Source organism: Mesoplodon mirus, assembly GCF_964341445.2.
Source record: "Mesoplodon mirus genome assembly, chromosome: 3".
NCBI lineage: Eukaryota > Metazoa > Chordata > Mammalia > Artiodactyla > Ziphiidae > Mesoplodon > Mesoplodon mirus.
In genome coordinates this window covers 31600061-31626315 of record NC_138978.1, presented here as the reverse complement: position 1 = coordinate 31626315, position 26255 = coordinate 31600061, and the positions used below count along the sequence as shown (strand labels likewise).

The 26255-nt window shown below is 34.0% G+C and overlaps 1 protein-coding gene across 9 annotated transcripts in view; it reads right to left on the bottom strand.

The window, feature by feature from the left end:
• The window catches only part of ZMYM4 (zinc finger MYM-type containing 4), a 181361-nt gene that overhangs the window by 31825 nt on the left and 123281 nt on the right, over positions 1–26255 (bottom strand). For all 9 annotated transcript variants that reach the window (XM_082613599.1, XM_082613598.1, XM_082613601.1 and 6 more), the window contains 16 exons: positions 21252–21336; positions 20765–21020; positions 16772–16946; positions 16448–16660; positions 12545–12695; positions 11945–12060; positions 11239–11514; positions 10915–11065; positions 9943–10115; positions 9040–9190; positions 8343–8483; positions 7973–8010; positions 6445–6589; positions 3837–3955; positions 2957–3128; positions 25–78 (listed from right to left, as the gene is read on the bottom strand). In XM_082613599.1, coding sequence (XP_082469725.1) covers positions 25–78; positions 2957–3128; positions 3837–3955; positions 6445–6589; positions 7973–8010; positions 8343–8483; positions 9040–9190; positions 9943–10115; positions 10915–11065; positions 11239–11514; positions 11945–12060; positions 12545–12695; positions 16448–16660; positions 16772–16946; positions 20765–21020; positions 21252–21336 — 2416 coding nt within the window. The remainder of the gene's footprint in view (positions 1–24; positions 79–2956; positions 3129–3836; positions 3956–6444; positions 6590–7972; positions 8011–8342; positions 8484–9039; positions 9191–9942; positions 10116–10914; positions 11066–11238; positions 11515–11944; positions 12061–12544; positions 12696–16447; positions 16661–16771; positions 16947–20764; positions 21021–21251; positions 21337–26255) is intronic.

The window sequence follows — 26255 nt, the reverse complement described above, 5'->3', positions numbered from 1 at the left end:
CAAAATACATTTACAATTACAAACCTTTTTCAAATATCTTGGTGTCTAGAAAGAGCTCCTGTTCAGAAGTTTGGGATCCTAAAGAAAAAGAAAAGCACATAATAAGTCAATTTATATGTATACCAAAAACAAACTGCATTTCAAATGAAATGAATGCACTAGGGAGGTTCTACGTAAATAGCCTTTATATGCAGAAAAGAATGATTCATTAATAAGAGTCAGGCATTAGTGATAAATACAGTTAAATGACAATTGATGACAGTGGTTACACTTCTAGATAGCAAGCAGTATGAAAGAAGTCATGGCAAGAGAGACCTTTATTTTGGATTCTGTGCTATCTGAAATTCTTTCTTTTTTTTTTTAACCACAACACACACACACACTATTGATTTACTCACAGGTTGACAAATCTGTTTTAAATTGCTTTTTCCTTCCCTAAATAAAATATGCTTTACCGTGCAGTGGAAAGCCAACAGACTTAGAATATAAATACATGAGCAATCAGAACATGGAACTAAACAGAACAATGTTCTATCAATTATAAACTACTTAAATTTTTTTTTTTTTTAAGTTTTTGGGCCACACCATGCAGCATGTGGGATCTTGGTTCCCCGACCAGGAATTGAACGAGTGCCCTCTGCAGTGGAAGTGTGGAATCTTAACCACGGTACCTCCAGGGAAGTCCCTATAAACTACTTTAAAAGTAAAGAGTTTAGGGAATTCCCTGGCATCCAGTGGTTAGGACCTAGAGCTTTCACTGCTGGGGGTCCAGGTTCAAACCCTGGTCAGGGAACTAAGATCCCACAAGCTGCACAATGTGGCCAAGAAAAAACAAAAGAAAAAAAAAAGGGGAAGAAGAAAAAAAGTAAAGAGTTTAAAGATTTAAGTATTAAAAAAAAAGATTTTTTTTAAAAACCAAGGAAAATTGTCTCTTTTCCCTGAAATCAAAGATAAATGAGCCAGATCCTTTCAGTTGGAATTAATTTCTCCCCCCTTTATATTTCTAAACCATTTGATTTTACTTACAACACTATGATGATTAAAACTATCTGTCTTGAAGCTCAGTCTTTAAAGTTTTTCTGTTTGACTCAACTGTAGGCAAAGGCAAAGTCACAATATTTGTACAGAGGAAATATTTGATAAATGCTGACTATTAATGTGAATGGAGAAGCCAACTTAAAATGAGGTTTCTCATCAGGAACTGCTGTAACTTGCAAAATAAGTATCGGAAATTAGAAGATCAAGCATAGGTGCAATACTCTTTTTTTAAAATAAATTTATTTATTTATTTATGGCTGCGCTGGGTCTTCGTTGCTGTGCGTGGGCTTTCTCTAGTTGCGGCCAGCGGGAGCTACTCTTTGTTGCGGTGCGCAGGATTCTTGCTGCAGTGGCTTCTCTTGCTGCAGAGCGCGGGCTTCAGTAGTTGTGGTTTGCAGGTTCTAGAGCGTAGACTTAGTAGCTGTGGTGCATGGGCTTAGTTGCTCTGCGGCACGTGGGATTTTCATGGACCAGGGCTCGAACCCGTGTCCCCTGCATTGGCAGGCGGATTCTTAACCACTGTGCCACCAGGGAAGCCCAAGGGCAATATTCTAAGACTTTAAAATCCACATATAAATGGGTCAGAATTGAGATTATACACCAAAGAGCAAAATGAGACCAGAAACTTTGGGATAATAACAAAAAGCTTTGTACCCATCTCTCGGAGTATATCTGATTTACAAACGTACTGGCAACACAACAGAAAAGTTGACAGTAGTTTTTTCAAACGCTGTAGTGTTCAGAAAACCAGCTAGAATGTATTACGCAAAATCAGAACCCAGTGGCTAGCTTTATAAAAACCATCACCGAAAAAAAGAATTGTCAGGAAAGAGTAATTTCTTGGTTCATCAATTATATATGGAAAGGCCACTGTGGGCTTCCCTGGTGGCACAGTGGTTAAGAATCCGCCTGCCAATGGAGGGGACATGAGTTCGAGCCCTGGTCAGGGAAGATCCCACATGCTGCAAAGCAACTAAGCCCATGCACCGCAACTACTGAGCCTGTGCTCTAGAACCCACGAGCCACAACTACTGAAGCCTGTGCACCTAGAGCCTGTGCTCCGCAACAAGAGAAGCCACCGCAGTGAGAAGCCCGCACACCGCAATGAAGAGCAGCTCTTGCTCACCGCGACTAGGGAAAGCCCGCGTGCAGCAATGAAGACCCAATGCAGCCAAAAATAAAATAAATAAATTTTAAAAAAAATAGGCCATTGCAAAAATTCACCTATACATTGCAACTACCTTTAACACCATTTCCTATATCTCTTCTTATATCCAAAAATCGAGGCAGTGCTAATTAAGGCTGGAAACCTTTCTGGAATTTATACTACTGAGTTCTGTTTAAAATCCTTTCTTTGGAGTCAAACCTGGATTCAACTTCTCATTCCATTATTTCCTGATTCATAACCATGGCAAGCCTATTTTCCAAAAGAGGAATCTAAAGTAAACAGTACCTCACTCATAGGGTTGTTGTGAAGATTAAATGAGGTGACGCACACAGTGCATTTAGGACAATGCCTAGAGTACGGCAAGCACATAAATGTTAACTACTGTTCATTATTCTACACTCATAAAATGGGATTTATCTATAGGTTATTTTGAACCAAATGGTTTTCCACCCTAAAATTCTTTTTACCTTCTACCAACATGTTGATTATTTTACAACCGTAATTTTTATCTGGGGACCATGGCTTTGACTGCAGGGGATAAAACCAGAACATGATCATGAAACATGGATTTATAGGTTATTTTTCTGGAATCATTAAGAACTAGAAACCGTATCAAAGCTCAGTTTCTTTCATAAACAGGATAGAGCTCCAGAGTTATCAATAAGTTTAACAAGCCCACAGACTTCATATTTAAAAATAAATAAAATTTATAGGTGTGTTTTTCTTTTTTTACTTTAAAATTATACCAACCTCCCTGAGATAGAGTCTTCTCCTTCTCTTCATCTTCTGCAATCATTTCTGCCATCTCAAGGAGATCAGCTTCAAAAGGATGTGAGGGAAGTTTTTCCTTAATGTCTTCAATACTCTCGGTGACTTTATCTTCATTATCCGTTGAGGACGGAATAAGCATAGGGACAGGCATCTGAAAGACCAAGGACAGACTGAAGAGTTTCTTGGTCGACCATCAAAACTATTATTTGTGAGATCATTTAAATATAAAAATTATTAATGAACAAATTCAAGATATTTCTATTGCTAATGATTAAAATAGTCTTGCTAGTTTGTTTTTATAAGATTGCAGCCATTTAAATAGAAATTCAGTAAGTGCTTTTCTGGATACTTAACAAAACGTGTCTCTGAATCATCTAAAAGAATAATTAAGTAATGAATTTTCGTTTTGTTTTTGACTATATTTCTTGCTTAATATTTTCACACAAGTGTTTCTCTTAAGAATTCAGTATTGAGAAAATATATATTTCCAATAAAAAATGAATACATTTTTCTTTAACGAAAAGTCAATCCTGTAAATCACAGTATTCCTCTTTTCATTCTTGCTACAATCTAGGATTCTAACATTCACACACTGTTTCTGATCTTTTTCTATGTTAGTGGTCTTTTGTGTTTAAAATGTTTTTAAAAAGCTAAATCATAACCTCTTCTGACAAGGCAGGGTACAAATAGAAGCAGTCCTTTACATATTCCATATTTAAGTAATATAACAGTATGATTAATAGCCAACCAGAGTCAGGTATATTTTACCAACAAGTAAAAGGTTTTTTTATGGAGCTGTCAAATCTTAATTGAGAAAAATGTGTACTAAATTAGCCTTAATCTCTAAATGATTACTCACTGGAACTGGAATTCCAAATGGGACTGGGGCATACTGAGTATAAAGATGAAGAGGTATAGGTACGAACACTGGTACTGGAACTGGCACCACAATAACTTGGGGCTGAGTTGGAGTGTCTTCTAATGGAAGGGAAAAAAAAAAAAACCCACGAAAAAACAAAGAGGGTTAGAAACGACATTTTAATTTAAAAAAAATTTTTAGGCATATGAAGACTTATAATTCAAAAGAAGTGTAATTTTAATTAAATAAAAATTTTTAAAGCATGTGGACATTTACAGTTCAAAAGAAGTATCTATGAGAGACTTTCCTGGTGGCACTGTGGATAAGACTCTGTGCTCCCAATGCAGGGGGCCCAGGTTTGATCCCCGGTCAGGAAACTAGATCCCACACGCATGCTGCAACTAAGACCTGATGCAACCAAATAAATAAAATTAAATTAAAAAAAGAATTATCTATGATACTAGGAATTAACAGAAAGGAGAAATAGCAAGGCTTGAGTATAACAGCACCAAAAAAAGTGGGCAACACAATAATTATCAATGATACGAGGATAAGATGAATGAAGGATATAATTTGGATGGATGAATGGAACAGTTATCTTAGAAGAAAGGTATAGAAAACTTAACATGAATAAGTAGTGTATGTTAAAGAGGAGACTGAATAGGTAGAAGGGACATTTTTGTGAGGCTATAATACACATTTAAAATCATTAGACAGTGGGAAACTACTACAGATTGGTTAGCACAAAGTAATGTGATAAAAATGGCTTTAAAAAGATTAATTTGGCTGCCATCTTCACATGGAATAGAAAGTATACAACGTGGGAGGCAACTATAATATATAGAGCTAAGATGATGAGGGCCTGAACTAGGGTGGTTATGATACCTGCAGGAAAAAAAATAAGTATACACAGCAGAGGTTCTAAGATATTAAAAAAAAAAAAAAGGAAACAGAACTTTGGGAACTAACTTAAACATGAGTAGGGAAAAAGTGGGAAGGATGGAAGTAGAAGTCATTCAATTATTTAACAAGTATCTACAGAGTCTTTTCTGTAGGCCAGAAAAATATGTTAGATAACTGTAAAATCATTAATGTAAGAGAAAGGTAATGCTAGTAAAAAGAAGTGAAAAGCTGACAATTTGACTAGGGTTAGAAGTGGGAAATAATATGGGATCAATTTTACCATGGTGCAGTGGACATAAAAAAAAAGGTATCTGATTAGAGATGTCTGATAACCAAGCTACATAATGCTAAATTGTCACTATTTTGGAACTGACATGTACACATGGCTATATTTAAAACAGATAACGAGGACCTACTGTAAAAAAAAATGATAAAAAAAAATTTTTAATAAATTTTTTATAAAGTCACTGTTGATACAATAAAAATACAGGACTAAGTCATCTATAGCCTTGCTATTCAACATGATCCCTGGATCAGCAGCACTGACATTACCCGGGAACTTAAAAGATGCAAAACCTCAGCACCACTAAATCAGAATCCACTTAGTAACATTCCCAAATAATTCACATGCATATTAATGTTTGAGAAGTACTGGCCTAGAGGATAACCTTCCAGATCTAAGAATCTAGGATTCCTTTCCACTTTAAAAATTCTGGGATTTTCAGATGGCAGCATGCCAGAGACCCATTCTCTAGGGAAACAAGCAAAGCTGGTGAAAACCTAAAAAATAACCATTTAAATTCTTTGGAAATTGTCCTAAAGGCATACAGCAAATGGAGAAATATTTATTCAAGAATATCTACTAAATACAGTAAGAACAGTAGGCATCTATGACTTTTGATCTACTACCTGCTCCACATCCCTGTCTCAGCCAGCTAAATATGATAGAAACTCGACTCTGGAATGGGTGGGACCAGAAAGAATGGGCTCCTCTTCCTCAGCTCCCATCAAGGGTTACTGTATCTCACCAGGAGGGACAGGCCACCATCATTTCTTATCCCATCAAACTCCAGGTTAAAGAGGTTAATTTCCTAGTGAGTACAGCTACCACCCACAAAAAGAAAACCTACTATAGGAATAGCAGGCCAAGAAAACTAGGGTCTGAACTACCTTCACCCTAGATCACTTGTAGGGCAGAGATTCCATGCTAGGAGAGGCAAGCTGAGAAGATCAGAAGCTCTCACCATGCCCATCATTCAGAAAAGTAGTAGCTCAAAGAGGGTACAGGCAGTTCATAAGAAAAGAAAGCCCTAAAGCTCTCCCCAAAGGAACTGACGTTATTTGAAATAGAGTGTGGAAAAGTTCGAACCTAAGGGTGCTCTGGAAAACAATAGTTCCTCTTAACTAAGACCCTGTTTATATAATTCCAAAGTCTATGCTTACCCCATAATACTACACTATCATGAATAAAGAAATTAAATGAAGCATTCAGAGTATGGTATTATCAACTACCTTCTCTTTGCCATAACTTGTTAAGTTGATGAAAATACCTAACCCACAGGGATATCGTGAGAACTCAATTGGGCAGTGAATATAAGCAAACAAACACAACACCTATGAAATAGAAGGCACTTAATTAATGTAACCAGATCCCAGATTACTTTCCCCTAGGAAAAATTAAATGAAGAAAGCACAAGGAACACACCTGTCTGGCATTCTTTGTTTTGGGTATGTGGTTTGCAAGAAGTGGCCTTGGTCTGCGTGATGGGTTTGCACAATAAAGCTTTATTCTTCAAAAGTCTTGGAGGCTGGGAAGGTGGCAGTTTGAGGGCATCTGTTTGTGTACTTGCCTAGTAAAAAAATGTCAGAAACCAAAAGCTTATCATTAATTACAAGAAACATTATAAATATTATATTTCAAAATATAATTTCAAAAGAAATACTATATTGGAATTACTTGGAAGACACAGAATATAAATATTCAACTAAATATGTAAGGAATATAATATTCCTGAAATATCAATAGCAATAAAGGAATATTTTGATAACTATATATTGACCCTGAATGTATCTAATTACCAGTTCTGTTTACCAAGAAAAATGCTGTTTGTATTGTGACATACTGTTGATCAATAACAATGGTGGTTGAGCTTAAAATGAGAACTGTTGTTTCTTGACTGAGTTAAGTCTTAAAAGAACTAGTTTCAGGCTTCCCTGGTGGCACAGTGGTTGGGAGTCCGCCTGCCGATGCAGGGGACACGGGTTCGTGCCCCGGTCCGGGAAGATCCCACATGCCGTGGAGCGGCTGGGCCCGTGAGCCTGCGCGTCCAGAGCCTGTGCTCCGCAACGGGCGAGGACACAACAGTGAGAGGCCCGCGTACAGCAAAAAAAAAAAAAAAAAAAAAAAATTAGTTTCAAGATAACTAGAAGTAATAGGATCACTTATGATCATTTAAGTAACCTGAAAAAAGATGACATGAAAATTATCCCAGAGACCAGGAAACACTTTAAAAATGCCACTGTTCTAGTCATAAGTTTTTCTCATTATCTATTTTTTTCTTTTTTTTAAGAGAAAAAGCACAAAAATATTGAGTTTAAAAAAAAAAAGAATGCTTATTTACAGTGTAATCTGCACTGAGTGGGAAATAAACTATATTTTATAAGTACTTTATTTACAATCTGACTATGTTACAAAATGCCCCCCAAACCTTTTATGCCTGAATTCTGTACAATTTACTTTAATTCTGTACAATTAAAAAATAACAAAAACAAAAACCTTCAGTAACTATTACATAGTTACTATTGTAGAGATACCAAGCATTCAAAGAAATTAAAGTACATAAAAGTACATAGAAGACCTAACTAAATAATCAGAAAATCCTATTCCTGAACTCATGAAATTTGTTTTTTTTTTTTTCTTTGCAGTACGCTGGCCTCTCACTGTTGTGGCCTCTCCCATTGCGGAGCACAGGCTCCGGATGCGCAGGCCCAGTGGCCATGGCTCACGGGCCCAGCCGCTCCACAGCATGTGGGATCTTCCCGGACCGGGGCACGAACCTGCGTCCCCTGCACAGGCAGGCGGACTCTCAACCACTGCGCCACCAGGGAAGCCCCGTGAAATTTGTTTTATATAACAAACAAAAAATAAAGGAGGGCAAATCAGCTTAGACATAGTCATACTGCATAAAAAGGGAAAAGACAGTGGTAATACCAATAAAAATAATAAAACTTACATCCCCAATGATTTTCGCTGTTACTGTTGGAACTGCACCTGATATAAATAAAAACATATAATGTAGGATCTTATTATTTAAACATTAGTATTAAAAGCTGATATTTGGAAAATAAACACAAAGTTTCATAATAAAAACATGTATTATCTTACTTTAATTCAGGGGAAGAGTAACACCTAAAGTCTAATATGAGAAAAAGAGATCTGGAAACTATAAAAACACTGTTTAATGCCATAGCAGCACATAGTGAGCCACCATTCCTAATATGAATGTGACAAACACATGAAAATGAACACTGACAAAAAAAGGTAGAGAAGCCCTATATTCAACCTCAAAAAGGCTAGATAAATGCTTTCAAATCAAGTCATACCTTGTAAGACACTGTTAGAATTCACTGTGGGCTGAGCAGCAGGAGCACTTGCTAATGATACTACATTAGCTATAACTGGAGTTGAATCTTTTCTTTGAGATGGGGGCCCTGCTGAAGCAGCTGGCACCATGGAAATACTTGCTGATTAAAATAAACAAAAATAAGAAAATCTCATGTAATTTATATGCACATACACAAAACCAACATTTCAAGGAGGTTAAACAATGCTTTTAGGTTAGAGTAAATTCTGTTGGAGCCAAGTGTCACTTCAGGATTAACTGAATTTTTTTGTTTTTTAATTAGTGAACCTTGAAGTATTGCATGTACTTTCTCTTGCGTAATTATGCATGTGGTATATTTAAAAGGCTATGTGATTTAGATTCTATGTTCTTTCTCTCAAATCCTTTTCTAAGAAAGTCAAGATGTATACCTTCAATTATAAAACATTAACTGCTATTCTTTCCCGTAAAGTTCTTACAGAGTTTATTTGACTCAATATGCTCAGGGAAAACTAAAAGAACTCGTTTTTACAGGGCATTAATCTAAGGTGTTAAACAGAAAGAGATCTAAATGTTAATGTCATTTGAATAGAATGAAATTTACGTTTCATGAAATTATTGACAACTATTTAAAGTTCTCAACTTGTAGAACAGTAGTTAGTCCCTGGCACTGACCAAAGACTAAAGTTTAATTTTACCTGCATTATTTTGTGAAGGTGGGTCACACATACTTTGCTGATTACAGAACATCAAGATACAAAGCAGGTTACAGAAATGTTTCATTTCTCCCCGCCATTTCAAGGACTCACTGAGCTTACCCTGTCGCTTACAACCATCACATTTGGCCATCTGAAAAAGAAACAGAAAATAGTAAAGAAGCAAAAAACAAACTGTCTATGGTCTGATGGAATAAAAGCAGGCCACAGGTAACAAGTGAGGAAATTTACTTAGAATTTAGATCACAAAAATGAAGGTTAACTATCCTGGGGAGGGGGGCAATATAGAGGTAGGGGACTAAATAAGGATATATTGTACAACACAGGGAATACAGTCAATATTTTATAATAACTATAAATGAAGTATAACCTTTAAAAAATGTGAATCACTATATTGTATACCTGTTAACTTATATAATATCATACCTCAACTATAATTCAGTTTTTTTAAAAATGAAGGTTAACGATCCTAAATTTGGAAATAATTACTTAACTATCAACTATTTTATACGTTAAAAAAGGTCACATTATAGAGACGCCAATAAATAGTAATTTTAAAATAAGTGAAATGGAAATAGACCGATCTTCCTTAAAGACATCAGAACACAATTCATTTTAGTTAATAAATGAATAAAATTATAATTTTAAATATTTTAATGTTTTAAGGCTGATATGTCTTCTACAAGGAAATTAAAAACAAAAGTAATGTAACTTCAGTGACATTAAAGTCTTTTTTAAATCTTATATTAATACTAGAGGAGAACAGGATACATTTAATACTTAAAAGTTTTAAATCATTAATTGCCCTTCACACTATTTGAAAGAAAAAAAGAAGGGAAAAATATGCCCTGACTTGAAAAACCCAGGAATGTTAATTATATTTACCTGATAGAACAGAACTGTATATTTGGACATGCACTCTTCACAACAAAACTCTTCTACTTTCCCCCCTAAATTATTCTGTACCAATTTGGGAGATGTCTGTAAACAATAACTGCACATTTTACAGTGATTTCCCCAGCGTTTTGCCAAGTCATGTTTATAAAGCAATTTGCAACCTAAAAAAATCAGAGAAGATAAAATTAACATTAGGGAGAAATAATAAGTATCTACATCTTTAATTTAAATGTCCTACGACAAAGTCTGCACATTTGGGTTCTCACCAATTAGTAGATCAAGAGATCAATTTAGAGGATTAATACTATCATTTTCTTTTTTTAAACAAAGGAAGACAGCAGAGCAAATATTACAGTGCATCATATATGGTAAAAGTCAGTTTTGTTTCATGAAACTTTTGTTTTATTGGGTATGTGAACATACACTGGGTCACAATGTAAAAGGTATGTCCTGTTTGTGTCGTGGTCAAAAGGTTTGAAAGCCACTAGTCTAGGAGGCTAATCCTGCATGGTTTTAGAGTAAAACAAAACATTCTAACCTTATAGTCATCTAAATAAGGAAGACACTGATTCACATATTCAGATCATTTATATTCAGAAACATAATGGATGTTTAAAACAATAAAAGTATTATCTTAGGATGCTACCAAAATTTAAGCAGTTCCCTTTAGAAATAAACACAAGAACTAAAGGATCCCTATCAACCTAATAACTAACATTAAATGTTTTTCACATCACCACCATTTTTTGCTATACACATTGAGGAGATTTTTCTTCATTTTAACATCTATATAATATGAAGAATTAGATCAGAAAAGAGCGAACCAAGTATAAACAAAACAAAAGGGTTTTGGTGTTATACACAAAGGATAAAATAAACTTACATAGTGACAGCTTAAATCATCAACTACTTTTGAAACAACAAACATGCTCAGTAGGTAAGATAATCTTCTATCTTTACCTTCACTACAGAATGACTTGTCAGCACCTGAGAATCGCACAGTCTCCTTTACAATTTTCTCAATTTTACAATATTCACACATTGCCATTACATTATTTATTTTCTTATATTCATCAGAACAATTTTTGCCACAGAACTGAAACATTTTACCCTGCAAAGAAATAATCATTAAGTACTAATTAAACATTTGGTTTATCTTGTGGAAATCTTTATCCCTCTTATTTTCAAAACAAACAGTGTAATTCTGAAAGGTGAATAGCCAGAAATAAGTTTACAGATAGACCAGTTTATACTCAAACCCTCTATCATGCTCCTATACTCTACCTTATAATCAAGAAGTTCTGGTTTTGTGGCAAAGAGACGGTTACAGTGCTGACACTTGAGTTTTACAACACTTCGTGCAAACCCAACATGTTGGGATTGGGCAGCAAGACGCTGGAGACCAGCTGCAGCAGAGCTACTGATGGAGGTGGGAGAAACAGCAGAGGTGTTACTGCCTCCTGCTGACACTGTTGAACCTGTAGGGATGCTTACAATTACTTGGCCCTGAGACAAGGGCACCACTGAAGAATTCATTCCTGCTGGTTTGTTGAACAAATTCTGAAAGAAGAAACAAACAAAAAGATCAATCTACTCATTTGTTCAAACAAGAAGGTACTGAATACCTACCTATGTCAAGCACAGTTCTAGGCACTTAACATACATTTGTGAAAAGGCAAACATCCCTGCCTTTGAGCAGCTTATAGCTGAATGGGGGGAGTGATATTTATATTAAAAAATGAAATAATTTAATAATATTCTTTAAAAATAATATCCTCCCAATAGATAATCTAGGTAATAATAGTACCATTTAATTTCACAGAAGGCAATTAAATAACATGCCTCCAAAAATAGGATGGACCAAAGAACCCAAGTTTAACAACACTGAGATAGAAATTTAGGCAATCCAGGCACTTAGCAACCACCTAATAAGTTTACTTTACTATCACAGGCAACTAACTGGAGAAAAGGAAGAGCCCTGAAGCCATACCTGGAAAGCTACCACACAACTGTAGCTGCAGAAGTTGCGAATACTTCCATCTGACATGGCTAGGTGATACTGAGGGATTGCTGAGGTTTTACAACTGTTACACTGAACTTGTACACCTTAGCAAATCAAAATAAAAGCTAATGAGTAATACATACAAATGTACACAAATGTATGAGAAAATAAGTATTATACAATACATGAAAATTCAAGGGCCAAGTCAAGTTGCAGGAACTGAAATTAAACTTAGTTACCTCACATATAGACAAAAACTAACAATGTTAAAAATATTTCTGTTTATTTAAAGTTGTCACAGTCTACATCCTGAAACTAAAAAATAAATGAATCTTGAAATAAATCAGGTGTAGATAAAGAAAATACATTTTAAAAGCCATAAATTCTTTTGGTAAGAAAGAATGCACAAATAGGCAAGCAATTAAGCAATCAAGATAATAGGTGATATTTTACAACACAGATCTGAAGTATTTTAAATTTGCGTTAAAAATCAACTAAATTTGGACAAAAATCTGTGTTATAACAACAAAGCAATAACCATAATTTATTCAACTATTATATTTATAAAGTTTATGAAACCAATATTACCTGCAGATGTAACCATTTTAACTCTGTAAGCAGACAAGCAATTAACAGAACAGAAAAGCTCTGTCTTTCCCAAGCTATTGGTATTTTCAATCATTTCTGCTGAGGATCTCAATGATTTGCAAAGCGCACATGGTGTAATTTTGGCTGATTTCTATTAAGAGAATAAAATAACATTCATTTTTACCAAGTTACAAGTAAAAGCATAATTCTTTGAAATGTTTATACTTAACACTGTTGAAATATTTTAAATTAGTGGCTTCCAAACTTTTATGATTACAATCCTCAGTAAGAAATAAATTTTACAAAGTGACCCAGTAACACATACTTCTGAGGTTTTGTGTTTGTGTATTAAATATGTATGTATATAAAACTGGAAGGTTTTATAAAACAATATATAGGGCTTCCCTGGTGGCGCAGTGGTTGAGAGTCCGCCTGCCGATGCAGGGGACACGGGTTCGTGCCCCGGTCTGGGAAGATCCCACATGCCGCGGAGTGGTTGGGCCCGTGAGCCATGGCCGCTGGGCCTGCGCGTCCGGAGCCTGTGCTCCGCAACGGGAGAGGCCACAACAGTGAGAGGCCCGCGTATCACAAAAAAAAAAAAAAAAAAAAAAAAAAAAAACAATATATATCATGATAACATGTGATGCACTTTGATATTTTTCCACTCTACTTCATTAAAAAATATGTTGGGCATAACCTAGCAATTAATTTTGGGATCTATTAATTTGTTATAACTATAGTTTTAAACACACTATTTTAGCCTTCCCCCAAGATAAGGGTACGGGGTTAAGTACAAAATACTATGTATAAAATAAATAAGCTGCAAGAATATATTGTACAAAACCTCCAAACAAACAAAAAAACCCACTATTTAAAAAATTACACGACAGGGAATTCATGCTCTTACACTATTCAAAGAATTGGAAGAACTTCCCACAGAAGGTGCTATATATAGCAATGAAATGTGAATCCAAGGAAATTAATAAACTTACTAGAAAATTCACACTCAAATATTCTACCACTAATAATAACAAAGCACAGGGACTTCCCTGATGGTCCAGTGGTTAAGACTCCGCGTTTCCACTTCAGGGGGCGTGGGTTCGATCCCTGGTCAGGGAACTAAGATCCCGCATGCCGCGTGGTGCAGCCAAAACAAATAATAACAACAACGACAACAAAGCACACTCTAAGCAATAAAGTGGGAGGAAACTTTGCATATCCCCAATGTCCAAATATAAGCAACGAAAGCCTGTTAACTTAAAGTTCCACTCAGTGATTTAGTAGCAAATAATGCTAAATACTATTAACATGTCATACATTCAGGATAACTTATAAGGTACATCCAGCACCCATTAAGAGGATTTCAAGACCTCTATGTCCTCTTCAAGGATAATTCTGTTAGACTTACTATTAAAATAAAGACATATTCAAGTGAGCATATTCCTACATTCTGCAATCTCTTCTGGATCTCCAACCCTATTTCTCCTTTCCTCCTCCATCAGGACTGCAAACACAAACTTCATTTATAAGAATTAGGTCAAGGGTTATCTCTGAAACTATCAAGTAGAACTGACCTTGCTTCCACTGTGCCCCTCTACATCCCATAACACTTCTATCATAACATCTCTACACACTTGTATCTCCCCCAAGGGACATGTAACACCTCAAAACAGGAATCACATCTAATGTTTGTTGAATACATTTTATATAAGGAAGAAAAGAAAAGTAGCAGAAACGACCATCTACAATGTTCCAGGTTCTATGCTAGGTGCTTTCTCATTCTTACTTCATATAATCCTAAAAACATCCCAGTGACATTGCTAGTATATACCCATTTAAGGTAAGATAATGGACTCAGGGAGTTTAACTGCTTTCCCCAAGGTTAAATTCTATTTGAATAGAAAGTCTGGGAATCAAACCAAGATCTGCTTTACTTCTAAATCCATGTTCTTTCTCTAAACCACAGTACACACTAATATGTGAAAATTTTAATAGGTATTGGTTAAATTAAAAGTAATAAATTTAAAATTAAGATATTTCAAAATACTTCTCTTATGGAATGTATACCATCTTTCAATGGACTGAATCAAAGTAACTTTTAGAATGTGATACAATATCAGGAAAACTGTCCTTTGTACAAGAATAAAGCTAATGAAGATACTGGGTTTTTTTCTCCCTTTGAGAACAAAAACAAGGTGTTTCTAAGGAAGAAATAAATAGTAACCAACACTAATCCTTTTTAATGTGCTTGTATATTAACAAGAAATAAATTGAAACACTAGAATGTTTAAAATTACAAAATCATTGCAAAGTTTTAAGAACATTTAAGAGAAATTTCCAAATCAACATTATTAGATTCACCAATTTTGGTAAACTGTATAAAAATTTACTATTCTAAGAAAAAGAATGATCAGCAAATGCAGTGAAACAGGAAAACATTGTAAAACTGAAAATGTAAAAAGTTCTTACTATTCCTTTGGGTTTACCAATTTTAAAATTGAACTTTTGATCAAAATTTACTAACAAAATATAAATCTAGTATAAATAAAACTGCCAACATTGCTAATTATTGGAGAAATGCAAATCAAAACCACAATGAGGTACCACCTCACGCCAGTCAGAATGGCCATCATTAAAAAGTCTACAAATAACAAATGCCAGAGAGGGTATGGAGAAAAGGGAACCCTCCTACACTGTTGGTAGGAATGTAAATTGGTGCAACCACTGTGGAAAACAGTATGGAGGTTCCTCAGAAAACTAAAAGTAGAATTACCACATGATCCAGCAATCCCACTCCTGGGCACATATCCAAACAAAACTGTGATTCAAAAAGATACATGCATACCTATGTTCACAGCAGCACTATTAACAATAGCCAAGACATGGAAACAACCTAAATGTCAATCAACAGATGAATGGATAAAGAAGATGTGGTACATATATACAATGGAATACTACTCAGCCATAAAAAAGAACAAAATAATACCATCTGCAGCAACATGGATGCCACTAGAGATTATCACACTAAGTGAAGTAAGTCAAAAAGAGAAAGACAAATACCATATGATATCACTTATATGTGGAATCTAAAATCTGACACAAATGAACCTATCTATGAATGAGAAACAGAATGAGGGACATAGAGAATAAATTGGTGATTGCCAAGGGGGATGGGAGTGGGAGAGGGATGGATTGAGAGTTTGGGATTAGCAAAGATTAGAAGGTATACACCAAAATGATGGGACTGGGTAACTCTGGGAGATGCCTAGTTTTTTCTTCTTTGTGCTTTTCTGCATTTTCAAAATCTTGTTCAAAAACATTAATCATATTTTAAATAAAATAATCCATACCCTAAAAACATGTATCGATATTTCAAATGCATTAAGAGAAATACAGTCTGCCCTCCGTATCCCTGGGTCCCACATCTGCAGATTTAACCAAATGTAGATCGAAAATATTCCAGGAAAAAAATTCCAGAAAACTCCAAAAAGGAAAAGAATTTGCTGCACACTGGCAACTATTTACATGGCATTTACATTGTATTAGGTATTATAAATAATCTAGAGATGATTTAAAGTATGCAGGAGAATGTGTGTAGGTTATATACAATTACTACACCATTTTATATAAGGGACTTGAGAACTCTCAGATTTTGGTATCCTCAGGGTTCTTGGAACCAATTCCCCATGGATACTGAGGTACAACTGTATATGGTACTTATAAAACTGTATAACAAGAGTTTTTAACACACGTGCATTCGACAAATACTATTTACATGTAAAAAATATTAAGCTAATAACAAGAACTTAATATTTTTGTGACATTTTCATAAATAACTTCTACCAAAAAAATTCAATTCTTCTGAAATGAACAAAGATGTCAGGATTAAATATGGTCATGTACCTGCTTATAGGCTGTGACACACGTGGAACTACAAAACTTCTTAGCCTGTCCCTCTATCTGTAGCATGTGGCATTGTCCAGAGCCACTGTAGCAGTAACCCCCACAGTTTTCACAACAGTTCATGGTGAGGTTGTTAGCAGAGCGAAACTTAGAAAAGCAGGCATCACTGCAAAGTTTATGTACCACATTCTGGTAATTAACTTCATGTCGAATCTAGGAATTATAAAGTAATAACTTAGAAACAGCAAGCAAAGACCATCAAAAGCTGTCCTTTAGGCACAAATATCAGACTCCTTCCCCCACTAAAGTAAAAAGATAACTTACAACAGCATTCTTCTGACACATGCTGCATTTGGTTGAAATGCTATTCGTATTTATGGTAACAACAGGTTTTCTTTTCAGTTCATATGTTGACAAACATGACTGACTACAAAAATCTTTACTAGTGGTGGTATTTTCAAACTGGGCACTGATCACATCCTTTGGATTTAAAATGTCTCTAAAAATGACAACAAAGATAAAATAAGCCATAGTGTAATTCATTTTTTTTCCTTTTAGTCAACTAAAAATATCAAATAAAACAAAGGCAATTAAAAGCATAGGGAAAGGGCATTGGTATTTAAATCCGAAAACCTGGGTTTTCTTGAATAAAGTGATAAATCACTTTGATCCTCAACCTCTGTTGTATGAAATGAAACTAATACATGGCTTAGTTCATAGAACTGTTGTGAGGATCAGTACACTATGTTTCAAGATTAAAAAGATATACATCAAACATTTATCATTCACTATCTCTAGTAGGTAGGATTATAGAAGATTTTCATTTTCTTCCTTAGGCTCTCCTATTATGTTCAAAAATACTCTTTAACATTACACTTGAAAATTTTTAAAGCCACTATCTTTTAAAAGTAGGAATACATTTCAAACTACACAGTGCATATTCTAGCATGATTATATAAAACTGAACATTTCCAGATCTAAATAACTCATTTGTAAGCATTAGCAGTAAAAGACAATGAAGATTAAAACCCTAAGGTTTAAGACTCCCTACCACTCCACCCCTTATCCCACTCCCAAATTACTCTCCCTACATAGTAGTTTATCGCTTAAGTACAAACCATTTTAAAAACCAATTTTAAAAACACCTTGATGAAATTCTGTAAACAATGTCTCTCTCCCATGAGTATACACTCACATAATATTTAGTAAATAAACTGTTATATTCACTCTTACATTTTAAACAGATTATACTAATATAGTACTTTTTAGAAAAGATTACAAATATCTCCGCTTCAAAAAAAGATAATAGTAAATATAATGGGACTCATCACAAGGAGCACCTGATATTGTATTATGCTGTAATACACAACATCACATCTCATCTTCAATACTTAGTAGCTTGAGAGTGCTCTATTATCTGCATTTTTTTTTCTGGCCTTTCCAGCTACTTTTTATTGGGTTTTAATCTATTTCATTTATAAGGGTATTTAATGAGCAGTTACCTTGAGCCAGGGACTAGCCCAGCCCTATGTCAAGATATGGTACAAGCCCTCAAGGAGCTCACAGTATACTGGGACAAATAGACAAATGATATATAAAATACCATAAAAGAAGCATTCTTAATATAAAAAAGTAAAATAATTTTGAAAAACGTATTTATATACATAAAATGTACTACAGAAATAGAAATGAAGAAACAATTATTTCAGACAAGATGTGACATGAAAAGCTACCCAAAAGGTGATATTTTAGCTGGACCTTAAATAGATGCTTTCTAGAAGGCTAAGGAGATAAAAGCTGGAGAACAGCGTGGATCAAGGCAATAGAATCATAAAAGTAGCTACTTCTCACTACTCTCAGTATGCTTAACATCCAACTGCATTACATTTTATTGTAACAGATTACATCTTATCAGAATGAGAAGGAGCAATCTCATTTCAGATAGTAAAAATTCAGATGGTACAGACAATCCTGAAATAGTTACCTCTCTTACTGCCATTATATCAAGAAAACTGATCTTTCTAACAGTATTAACAAAAGTACCCTCCAAGTTACCTCTTTTAAAGTGTAGGATTTGAAACTGGTTTTTTTTAAAACAAACTGTTAGGTCCCTATTACTAATGAAATCTAAAAATTAAATGATGATTAGCCAAAATATATTCAGAGTTTAGGTTAAATTCAAGATGCTAAGAGATTTGGTTAATAAAAGATTAACAAAAATAAAATTGTTACTCCAAACAGCTAAGGAGTTTCTTTCAACCTAAGTGCTGCTGCTATATTTCTAGTGGTCTACAAAAACAGCAGTAGTTATCAGGAAGGAAATCTTTTCTATCTCCACCTATTCAAATTACAGTAAAAATCCTTCTTATAGGGACTGACACAAATTAAACCTGTTTGACTACATGGACTATCTAGAGGGGAAAATGCATGTGCCAGAACTACCCAGCTATGTGACACTGAGCAAATCATTTAACTTCTTTGAATCTAATTTCCTTATATTTAAGGCACAATCCAAATCAATAATTTTATAATCAGATAAACCAGACTATCCCAAACTGTTGTAATGACTGTGTAAATAGGAGAGAAAAAAGGGAAGGAAAGGAAAAGTGGTGAAAAGGAGATGAAAGAGTAGTACAGAAAATGAAATGGAATACAAAGAAAAACAAGACTGATAAATCGTTGAGAACTGAGCAACAAGAGAAAAAGGTATTCTGTAAGAAGAGAAGGGGTGAAAATTAAGAAAGACAGAAAATGAAAAAGAAAAGTTGAGGTGATAGGCAGGCAAGGAGTACCTGAAAGAAGAACAGAAAGGGGCGAATGGAAAAGAACAAGGGATAAAAAAAAAAGATAACAGAATAAGTGAATGAAGAGGTAGAACAATTAAAAGTCAAAGAACAACAGGTTAAAATTTATGGATAAGACCAAACATTACAAAAGAAGAAAATTTAATCTGAAAAATAATTAAATTACATAAGATCAGACAGAGCTAAGATATGACATGCAGGTAAAAATGATCATCTCCAGATAAAGCGAGGCAAACACCAGAGACCAAAGAGATATATTATAGTAAATTTAAATGAGAAGAACAACATGTATGGACAAGAATTAAAAAACACAGAAAGAGGGCACACATTTTAAAACTTCCATGAGTTTCCTATGGTCATTTTTAATTCACTGTTAAATCTTTGCACTAAGTATCTATGACTATTATTATGAAAGGAGAAATACTGCTGAAATTTTAGAAAGCGTTGATTGCTTAAGAAAGAATTAAATAAAGAAACATAAAAGGAAGTTATTACGTGAAATTATTTCATAGCAAAATAGGAAAAGAAAAAACCTTATAAAATTATAATTTTCTAGTTGATTTGATCTTAGAAATGATGAATATACTGGAATATAGAAATTAGGTTTTATCTATAAGCACTCTTTTTTAAAGCATGTTTCATAATTCAAACAGAAGTCTATTTTTACTATTTTTACAAATATAACTTCTAGAACATCTAACCATACTCAAATTTCTTTTAGAAGTTTCTTTCTATACTTTTTCCAACTGAACCAGAAGAGGGAGCATCTTTTCCCTTTCTAGACAGAGAAAGGGCAGCATCCATGTGAGGTACTCTAAGTACAAATATTGAAACTAATAAATCATGGTTTGAGTAGCTTAATAATAGAAGCCAAAATATTTCAGAACAAGAGCATTATTCATCTTTTTCTGATTTATTTAAACAGTGTCTAATGACCACGTTGCAAAATTAGCCTAAATTAGTTCATATTCCTCAAATATATCAGGATGATTTTATTAGGATCTAAGGTCATAATTTTTTGTTGTTAAACACTGAAATACAACCTCTGAGATACCTGAGATTCTGAGAAAATAAAAATACATACACTGGAATCCAATTAAAGTTAAGATGAAAAGTATTAAATGAATTCCAACTACCTAATAGAAAACATTACATAAACATTAAATATTTGTTGCATTTAAGCATCTATTGCCTACAGTTACAAGATAAAATATTGTGGTCACGTAATACCCCTAAATGGTATAGTTTTTGTTTTCTCAAGCATCTCAACTAACAAGGATAATAAAGTACATTTCAAAAGCACCTCTTATTATATAAAAGGCACATTACTTAAAGTTAAAAGAAAGCTGAGCACCTAGCGTCCAGAAAGACTAAAAGCAGCAACATGTTCGTAGTAAACAATGTGATATTTCTCAAAAAACATAGAAAGGTAGAAAATTAAACAATACATAAATAAGAACAAAGTATCTTGAAAGAAAGAAAGCAAAGACGATAATTTAGAATTCTGCTATACTTTGAGCAACTTGAACAAGTTTTCTTAGTGGGAGGAGGCGGTGGGCGGGCAGGTGGAACTGTATATCCAGTGAGGCACAGTGTAGAGCAGAATAGCTGAGTAGACCCTTTCCTCTGATAAGCAGTTTGCCCCTTCTGGAGGATTTTTTTACAACCAGAACAGGAAACTCGAACAGCTGTGGCTGGAACTGAAGGAAGCATTTTATTCATGCCAGATGATGCCAGTGAAGGCTGAAAGCCAGTAGTCAACTGTGGAGCTTTAAAAAAAAAAAAATTAAAAAAAAAAAGTTTTACTTTTTACCATGAATTTTAAGTAGGCATCCTTTCTTTCTCTTCTAGAGCTAGTCTTGAAACCCAACACTAATTATGCAATACACAATTAAAGCCATTCTAAACTGCCTAGTTTACTAATATAAGTAGATACTTCCTCTCACTCATACTGGTCAGAATAAATAAACATGATTCATTCATTCAGTTCTGCTTCTTACCAAGAGGACTGCCACTGACTGAAAACACAGCACTAATTTTCAGTTCCCCTTCTTGAGTTTTTTGCTGTTGGCCATGACTATACTCCTTTTAAAAAGAAAAATAAATAAATATGTAAAGAAAAAATAAATACAATGTATCTAAAGAAATCCAGATATTCAAGACATTTTACTATGGCTATATAGGGGTGGAAAATGTTTACTACATTAACATTAATAAGGAATAATAGCAAGCAAACTATAATTACAATAAGGGTATAACATGTTTATACACGTTGAGAGTTGAGGTAAAAAATGACAGTAGCTATCTAGCCTATAGCACTACCAGATATTCACAAATTATTTTTTTAATTCTTAATATTATTACAGTATTTTAAGTTGCTGTTTATCTATTATAAAAGTAATACACACTTACTATACAAAATTTAGACAAGTAGAAATGAGAAAAAAATTCTAATCATATTTCCATTACCCCAAAACAACCACTCTTTTGTTACTCTTTTGTTATATTTCTTTCCAGTCTTTTCCCCTGCCGTATGTGTTTCTTCACACAGTTGTAATTATACTGAATACAGCATTCTTATAAAATGATTTTTTGGTCACTTAAATCAACTGAACATTTGCATATTATCACATATTACTCCAAAATAAATCCTAGTGGCTAAATATCAGTGTTTCTAAGGTTGGAGTCGAAGAATCCCTGAGGTCTGTAAAGGCAGATCAGGCAGTCTGAGAATTCTAAAAAAAATATTTTAAAAGTCTGGGTTTTTATTTCAATAATTTTTTTAGTGAATGTAAGTATATTTTTAGTCATGAATAACCACATATAACTGAGTTATACAACAAGTTTTTAGTGCTGTTGTTAGCTTTTACAATTAGATTATTGCATTGTGAAACCCCTAAGTGGTAGATTTAACTTTTTATTTTAATTCACTGTTTATCACACTGAAACTTGCAAAACCCTAAAAGAAGTCTTATTCTTGGGATTCTCAGGCAACTCCAACATACCCCCTTTTTTTGTGATGAGGTGTCTGTACATTACTGGAATTCGAGAAAATACTGATATATATTATTTAATAGACATATCAGATTACATAAGGATGAGACTGGGGTGAGGTGAGGCACTTGCCTCAGGCACAAATTAAGGCACCAAAAATCTCAGTAATATTTTTTAAAATGCCATAATCCATGATAAACAAAATACCAGAACTTTAAATAAGTAAAGACAGGATCAGTATTGCTAATTTTTCCCTTGGCCTCAGTCTCCAATTTGATAGCCCTGTATGGCATTGAAATTACATAACCACAACCCAGTGTTGGTTCACTTGTTTCCACACATTTGCTTTAATCGGTAATGCCATGATGAACATCTCTGTGGATACTCATACACTCATATTTAGGACTATCTCCTAAGGAAAGAATCTTAAAGTGGAATTACTAGGTAAATACGTACATAGTAAAGGTTCTTGATGCACAATGACAGATTGTTTTTTAAAACCTTAATTTTATTTATTCTAGCAATTTGTGATAAAAGCCACTTAAAAGTCTCTTCCCATTCTTGTTTTAATTTCCAATTTTTTAAATATCCATTTACAAAAAAAGCATAAGGTAACAAGATTAACCTCCGATAGCATCTGTTATCAGAATTTCCTCAATATGTACTATGAGATAAATTTTACATACTGAAGTTTCCATTTTATGCCAAAAAATTGACGGTTTTTACCTTTGCGATTCCTTCTATTTCTTACAAAGTTCTACTTCCACAATAAAATACTAAGAAAGTTTTCATTGTTTATAATACAGTCCTTTAATCCAGAGGTCAGCAAACTTTATCTGCAAAGGGCCAGATACTAAATATTTTTGACTTTCCAGGCCATGCTATCACAACTACTCAACTCTGCCCTGGTAGAGCAAAAGTACCCATAGATAATATGTAAATGAATGAATGTGGCAATGATCCAATAAAACTATAAAAACAGTATGCAGAAAAACAAAAAGGGCAGGATGGATTTGGCCCACTGCTGAAAGATAATTTGCCAACTCCTGCTTTAATCCATCTGTGATTTATTGATATTTAGTTTGATATATAATGAGCATTTTTCTTTTTCTTTCTTTGAATAGCTGATGAATTCCTTCCACTCACCATTAACGTATCAACTTCCTCTAAAAACATCTCTTTTATGGCAATCTATTCTGCATCACTATCAGGCTGACTACTCTTATGATATCACACTATCCTAATGAAAATAATTGTGAGATGTTTAATCATTTAATAGTTCGCCACATCTCTAATTTTTAGAACATACATGTAACATAATGTGTGTGTGCATGCCTATTTATTTTTCTTCAAAACATAAGAAACCATTGATAGTTTCATAATTGTATCAAAACTGTATCTTAATTTAGGAATAACTAATATCTTATATTAAAAAAAAGTCTCTGCATTCATTCAAGTTGTTTTATCTGATACAAGCACTTTTTAGTTGTTTTGCTGTAGGAAACAGTATATCTTTTCATCATATTGTCTAACTGCGAAACAACTGATTTATAGAAATATTGCTCTGTTTTATATAACTAAAATTCAACTAGCTACTCCACTAAACTTTCATGAATTCTATTAATTTTCTAATAAAGATCCTTACCAGTAAATGATGATAATTTTGTCTCCCCTTTTCCATTATTTCTTCTAATTTCTTTAACATGTATTGGGTCGAAAATCCAACAAGAGTTAAATAATAATGCTGACATCAGTAATTTGTGTTCATTTAGTTATTATTAACAGAAGGTTTCCATCATTTTACTTTTAAATTCAATGACTGTTATTGATCAGAAGTAGATATTTCCTTACCTGATCAAGAGAGTATCTATTATAAGAAATGCATAGTGAATTACATGAAATGTCTTTCGGCATCTGTCTATCTATCTATATATCTAGTCTTATTTGACCTGTTGATGAAATTACATATATTAAGAGATTTTCTAATATTGATTCATCATAACACTCCTACATTATATAGTATATGAAAGCATATTACAAGTAAAAATTTTTTTTAAATCTCAGAAAACTCCAGAAAAAAAAATCAGTATTCATGGGCATACTTTCATGGTCTCCAGTCAGCTCTCTTTCTCACTGTCTGTGACAGTTATTTCAAACTTCTAATACATTCCTTAAGCCTCAAGTACATATTACTTATATTAATATAGTAAAGTAAAAATATATCTTAAGTACTCTGCTTGTACACCCCACAGTGCCTTCAAGGCATAATCATGTTTAGGTTAGTATCCTCCCAACAATGATTAATTTTACAAATATTTAATAAAAAATCAATGACTAATAACTTGAGAAGTGAAAATCTGATGACCCAAAAGCTTTCAGAAACAGAAAAACAGGTGTCAAAACAAAACCCAAAAATCCTCTACCAATATCTTTACCTTCCCTTTATTTACCATAAAGTATGTATCAGTATCCCAAGACAGTATTTTAGAAATGAAGAACCCAGTTTCTATAACCAAGTTAACCTGACATGGCTAAAAAAACAAGCCCCAACATTTAATTACTGCATTCCATTTTCCAAGACTGTATGACTCACTATTGTGACAATTAATTGATTTGCTTTCCCATTCTAATCCATTTACTTCAATGAGAGATTACAGATTAGCTCTCCTTTTATTATGAGCAAAAAGAAAAGAAAAAAAATCATGATTTTAATGTGATATTTACTGAATTTCCAGCTTTCAGAAACTATAGAAAAGGAGAGAAGAAAAAATGACGTCTCTGGCTCTTTAAAGTTTTTATTTTAAAAACTTCTCTAGTCATTTTTTTAAACAACTTTTATTTATAGAAAGTTTGGTAGACTATAATAATAAGGCCTTGTGAAGGCCCCTGATTGGTTCCTTCCTGGCCATATGGCCTTGAGTAACTAACTTATTAACCTCTATGAATCTCAGTTCCCTCACCTAAAAATAGAGTTAATATCATCTACTCTGGCCCTCTTATATTGGAGGATGAAACAACATAGTACACATAAAAGTATCTGTAAGTATTATATACAGAATATAATATAGTAACATGCAATAGGATTTGAATGAAGAAATGTAACTGGGAGGACAAATGATGCTATGCCAGTAACAGAGGCAGGAGGATGACAACTGGCAAACCCAGAAAATTATAACTGAAGACATAATCAAGAACAATTGGGAAGAAGTAAATATATATATAAACATACATTTCAGTATCTTAGTGATTTATATGGGAAAGTAAAAAAATTAAGACCAAAGTGAACTGTGTAAAAAGGAGAATAAGGAAGTGAGTTGAAAGCAGAGCTACAAGTTAAGCAAAGAGAAAAGCCAAGGGAGGTTTTGACAAGGTGCCAGACGCTAAAGCTATGATCTTATTACACCAAGAGAAAAGTTATTACAAGTAACTGATGGTCAAAAGTAAAGACTGACCACAGCTGTTAAATCTATCAGTATTTTATGAGCATTAGGTTAATAGTACTGTTTCAGAGTCTAAGAGAATAATTTGTTGGAACTCCTTTTTCCAGTCTATGGGAAATGAGTAAGAATGATAAAGCATTAGGCAGTGTTGAACAAGGAATATAGATTTCCAATGGTCACTGAGGAGAAATACCTACAAGAACAGGACAGTGAAGAAGGAGGTGGGAGAAGGGGAGAGGAAATCGGAAGGGGGGAGAGGAAGTAGGAGGGAAAGGGAGAGGAGGGGGAGAGAGAAGGTAAGGAAGGGATGGAGAAGAAAGAACCATGTATCCATAGTTTAACATGAGGTCAGGGATTTCTAGAAGAGTTATCAAAGGTATGATCCCACAGGATTGGTGTAGCTGATAACAGAAAGGACTTCTCAGAGAACACCTAGCTTTACCCACTCACATGCTGGAACTGCCTTATTGTGGGGTCCGGGCAAAGAATGCTTCTGGACCTTATGCCTAGGACTTACACAGATTTCTGCTTGGTTTTTAAGAGTCCAGTCAATCAGGTGGTGAGCCCTTA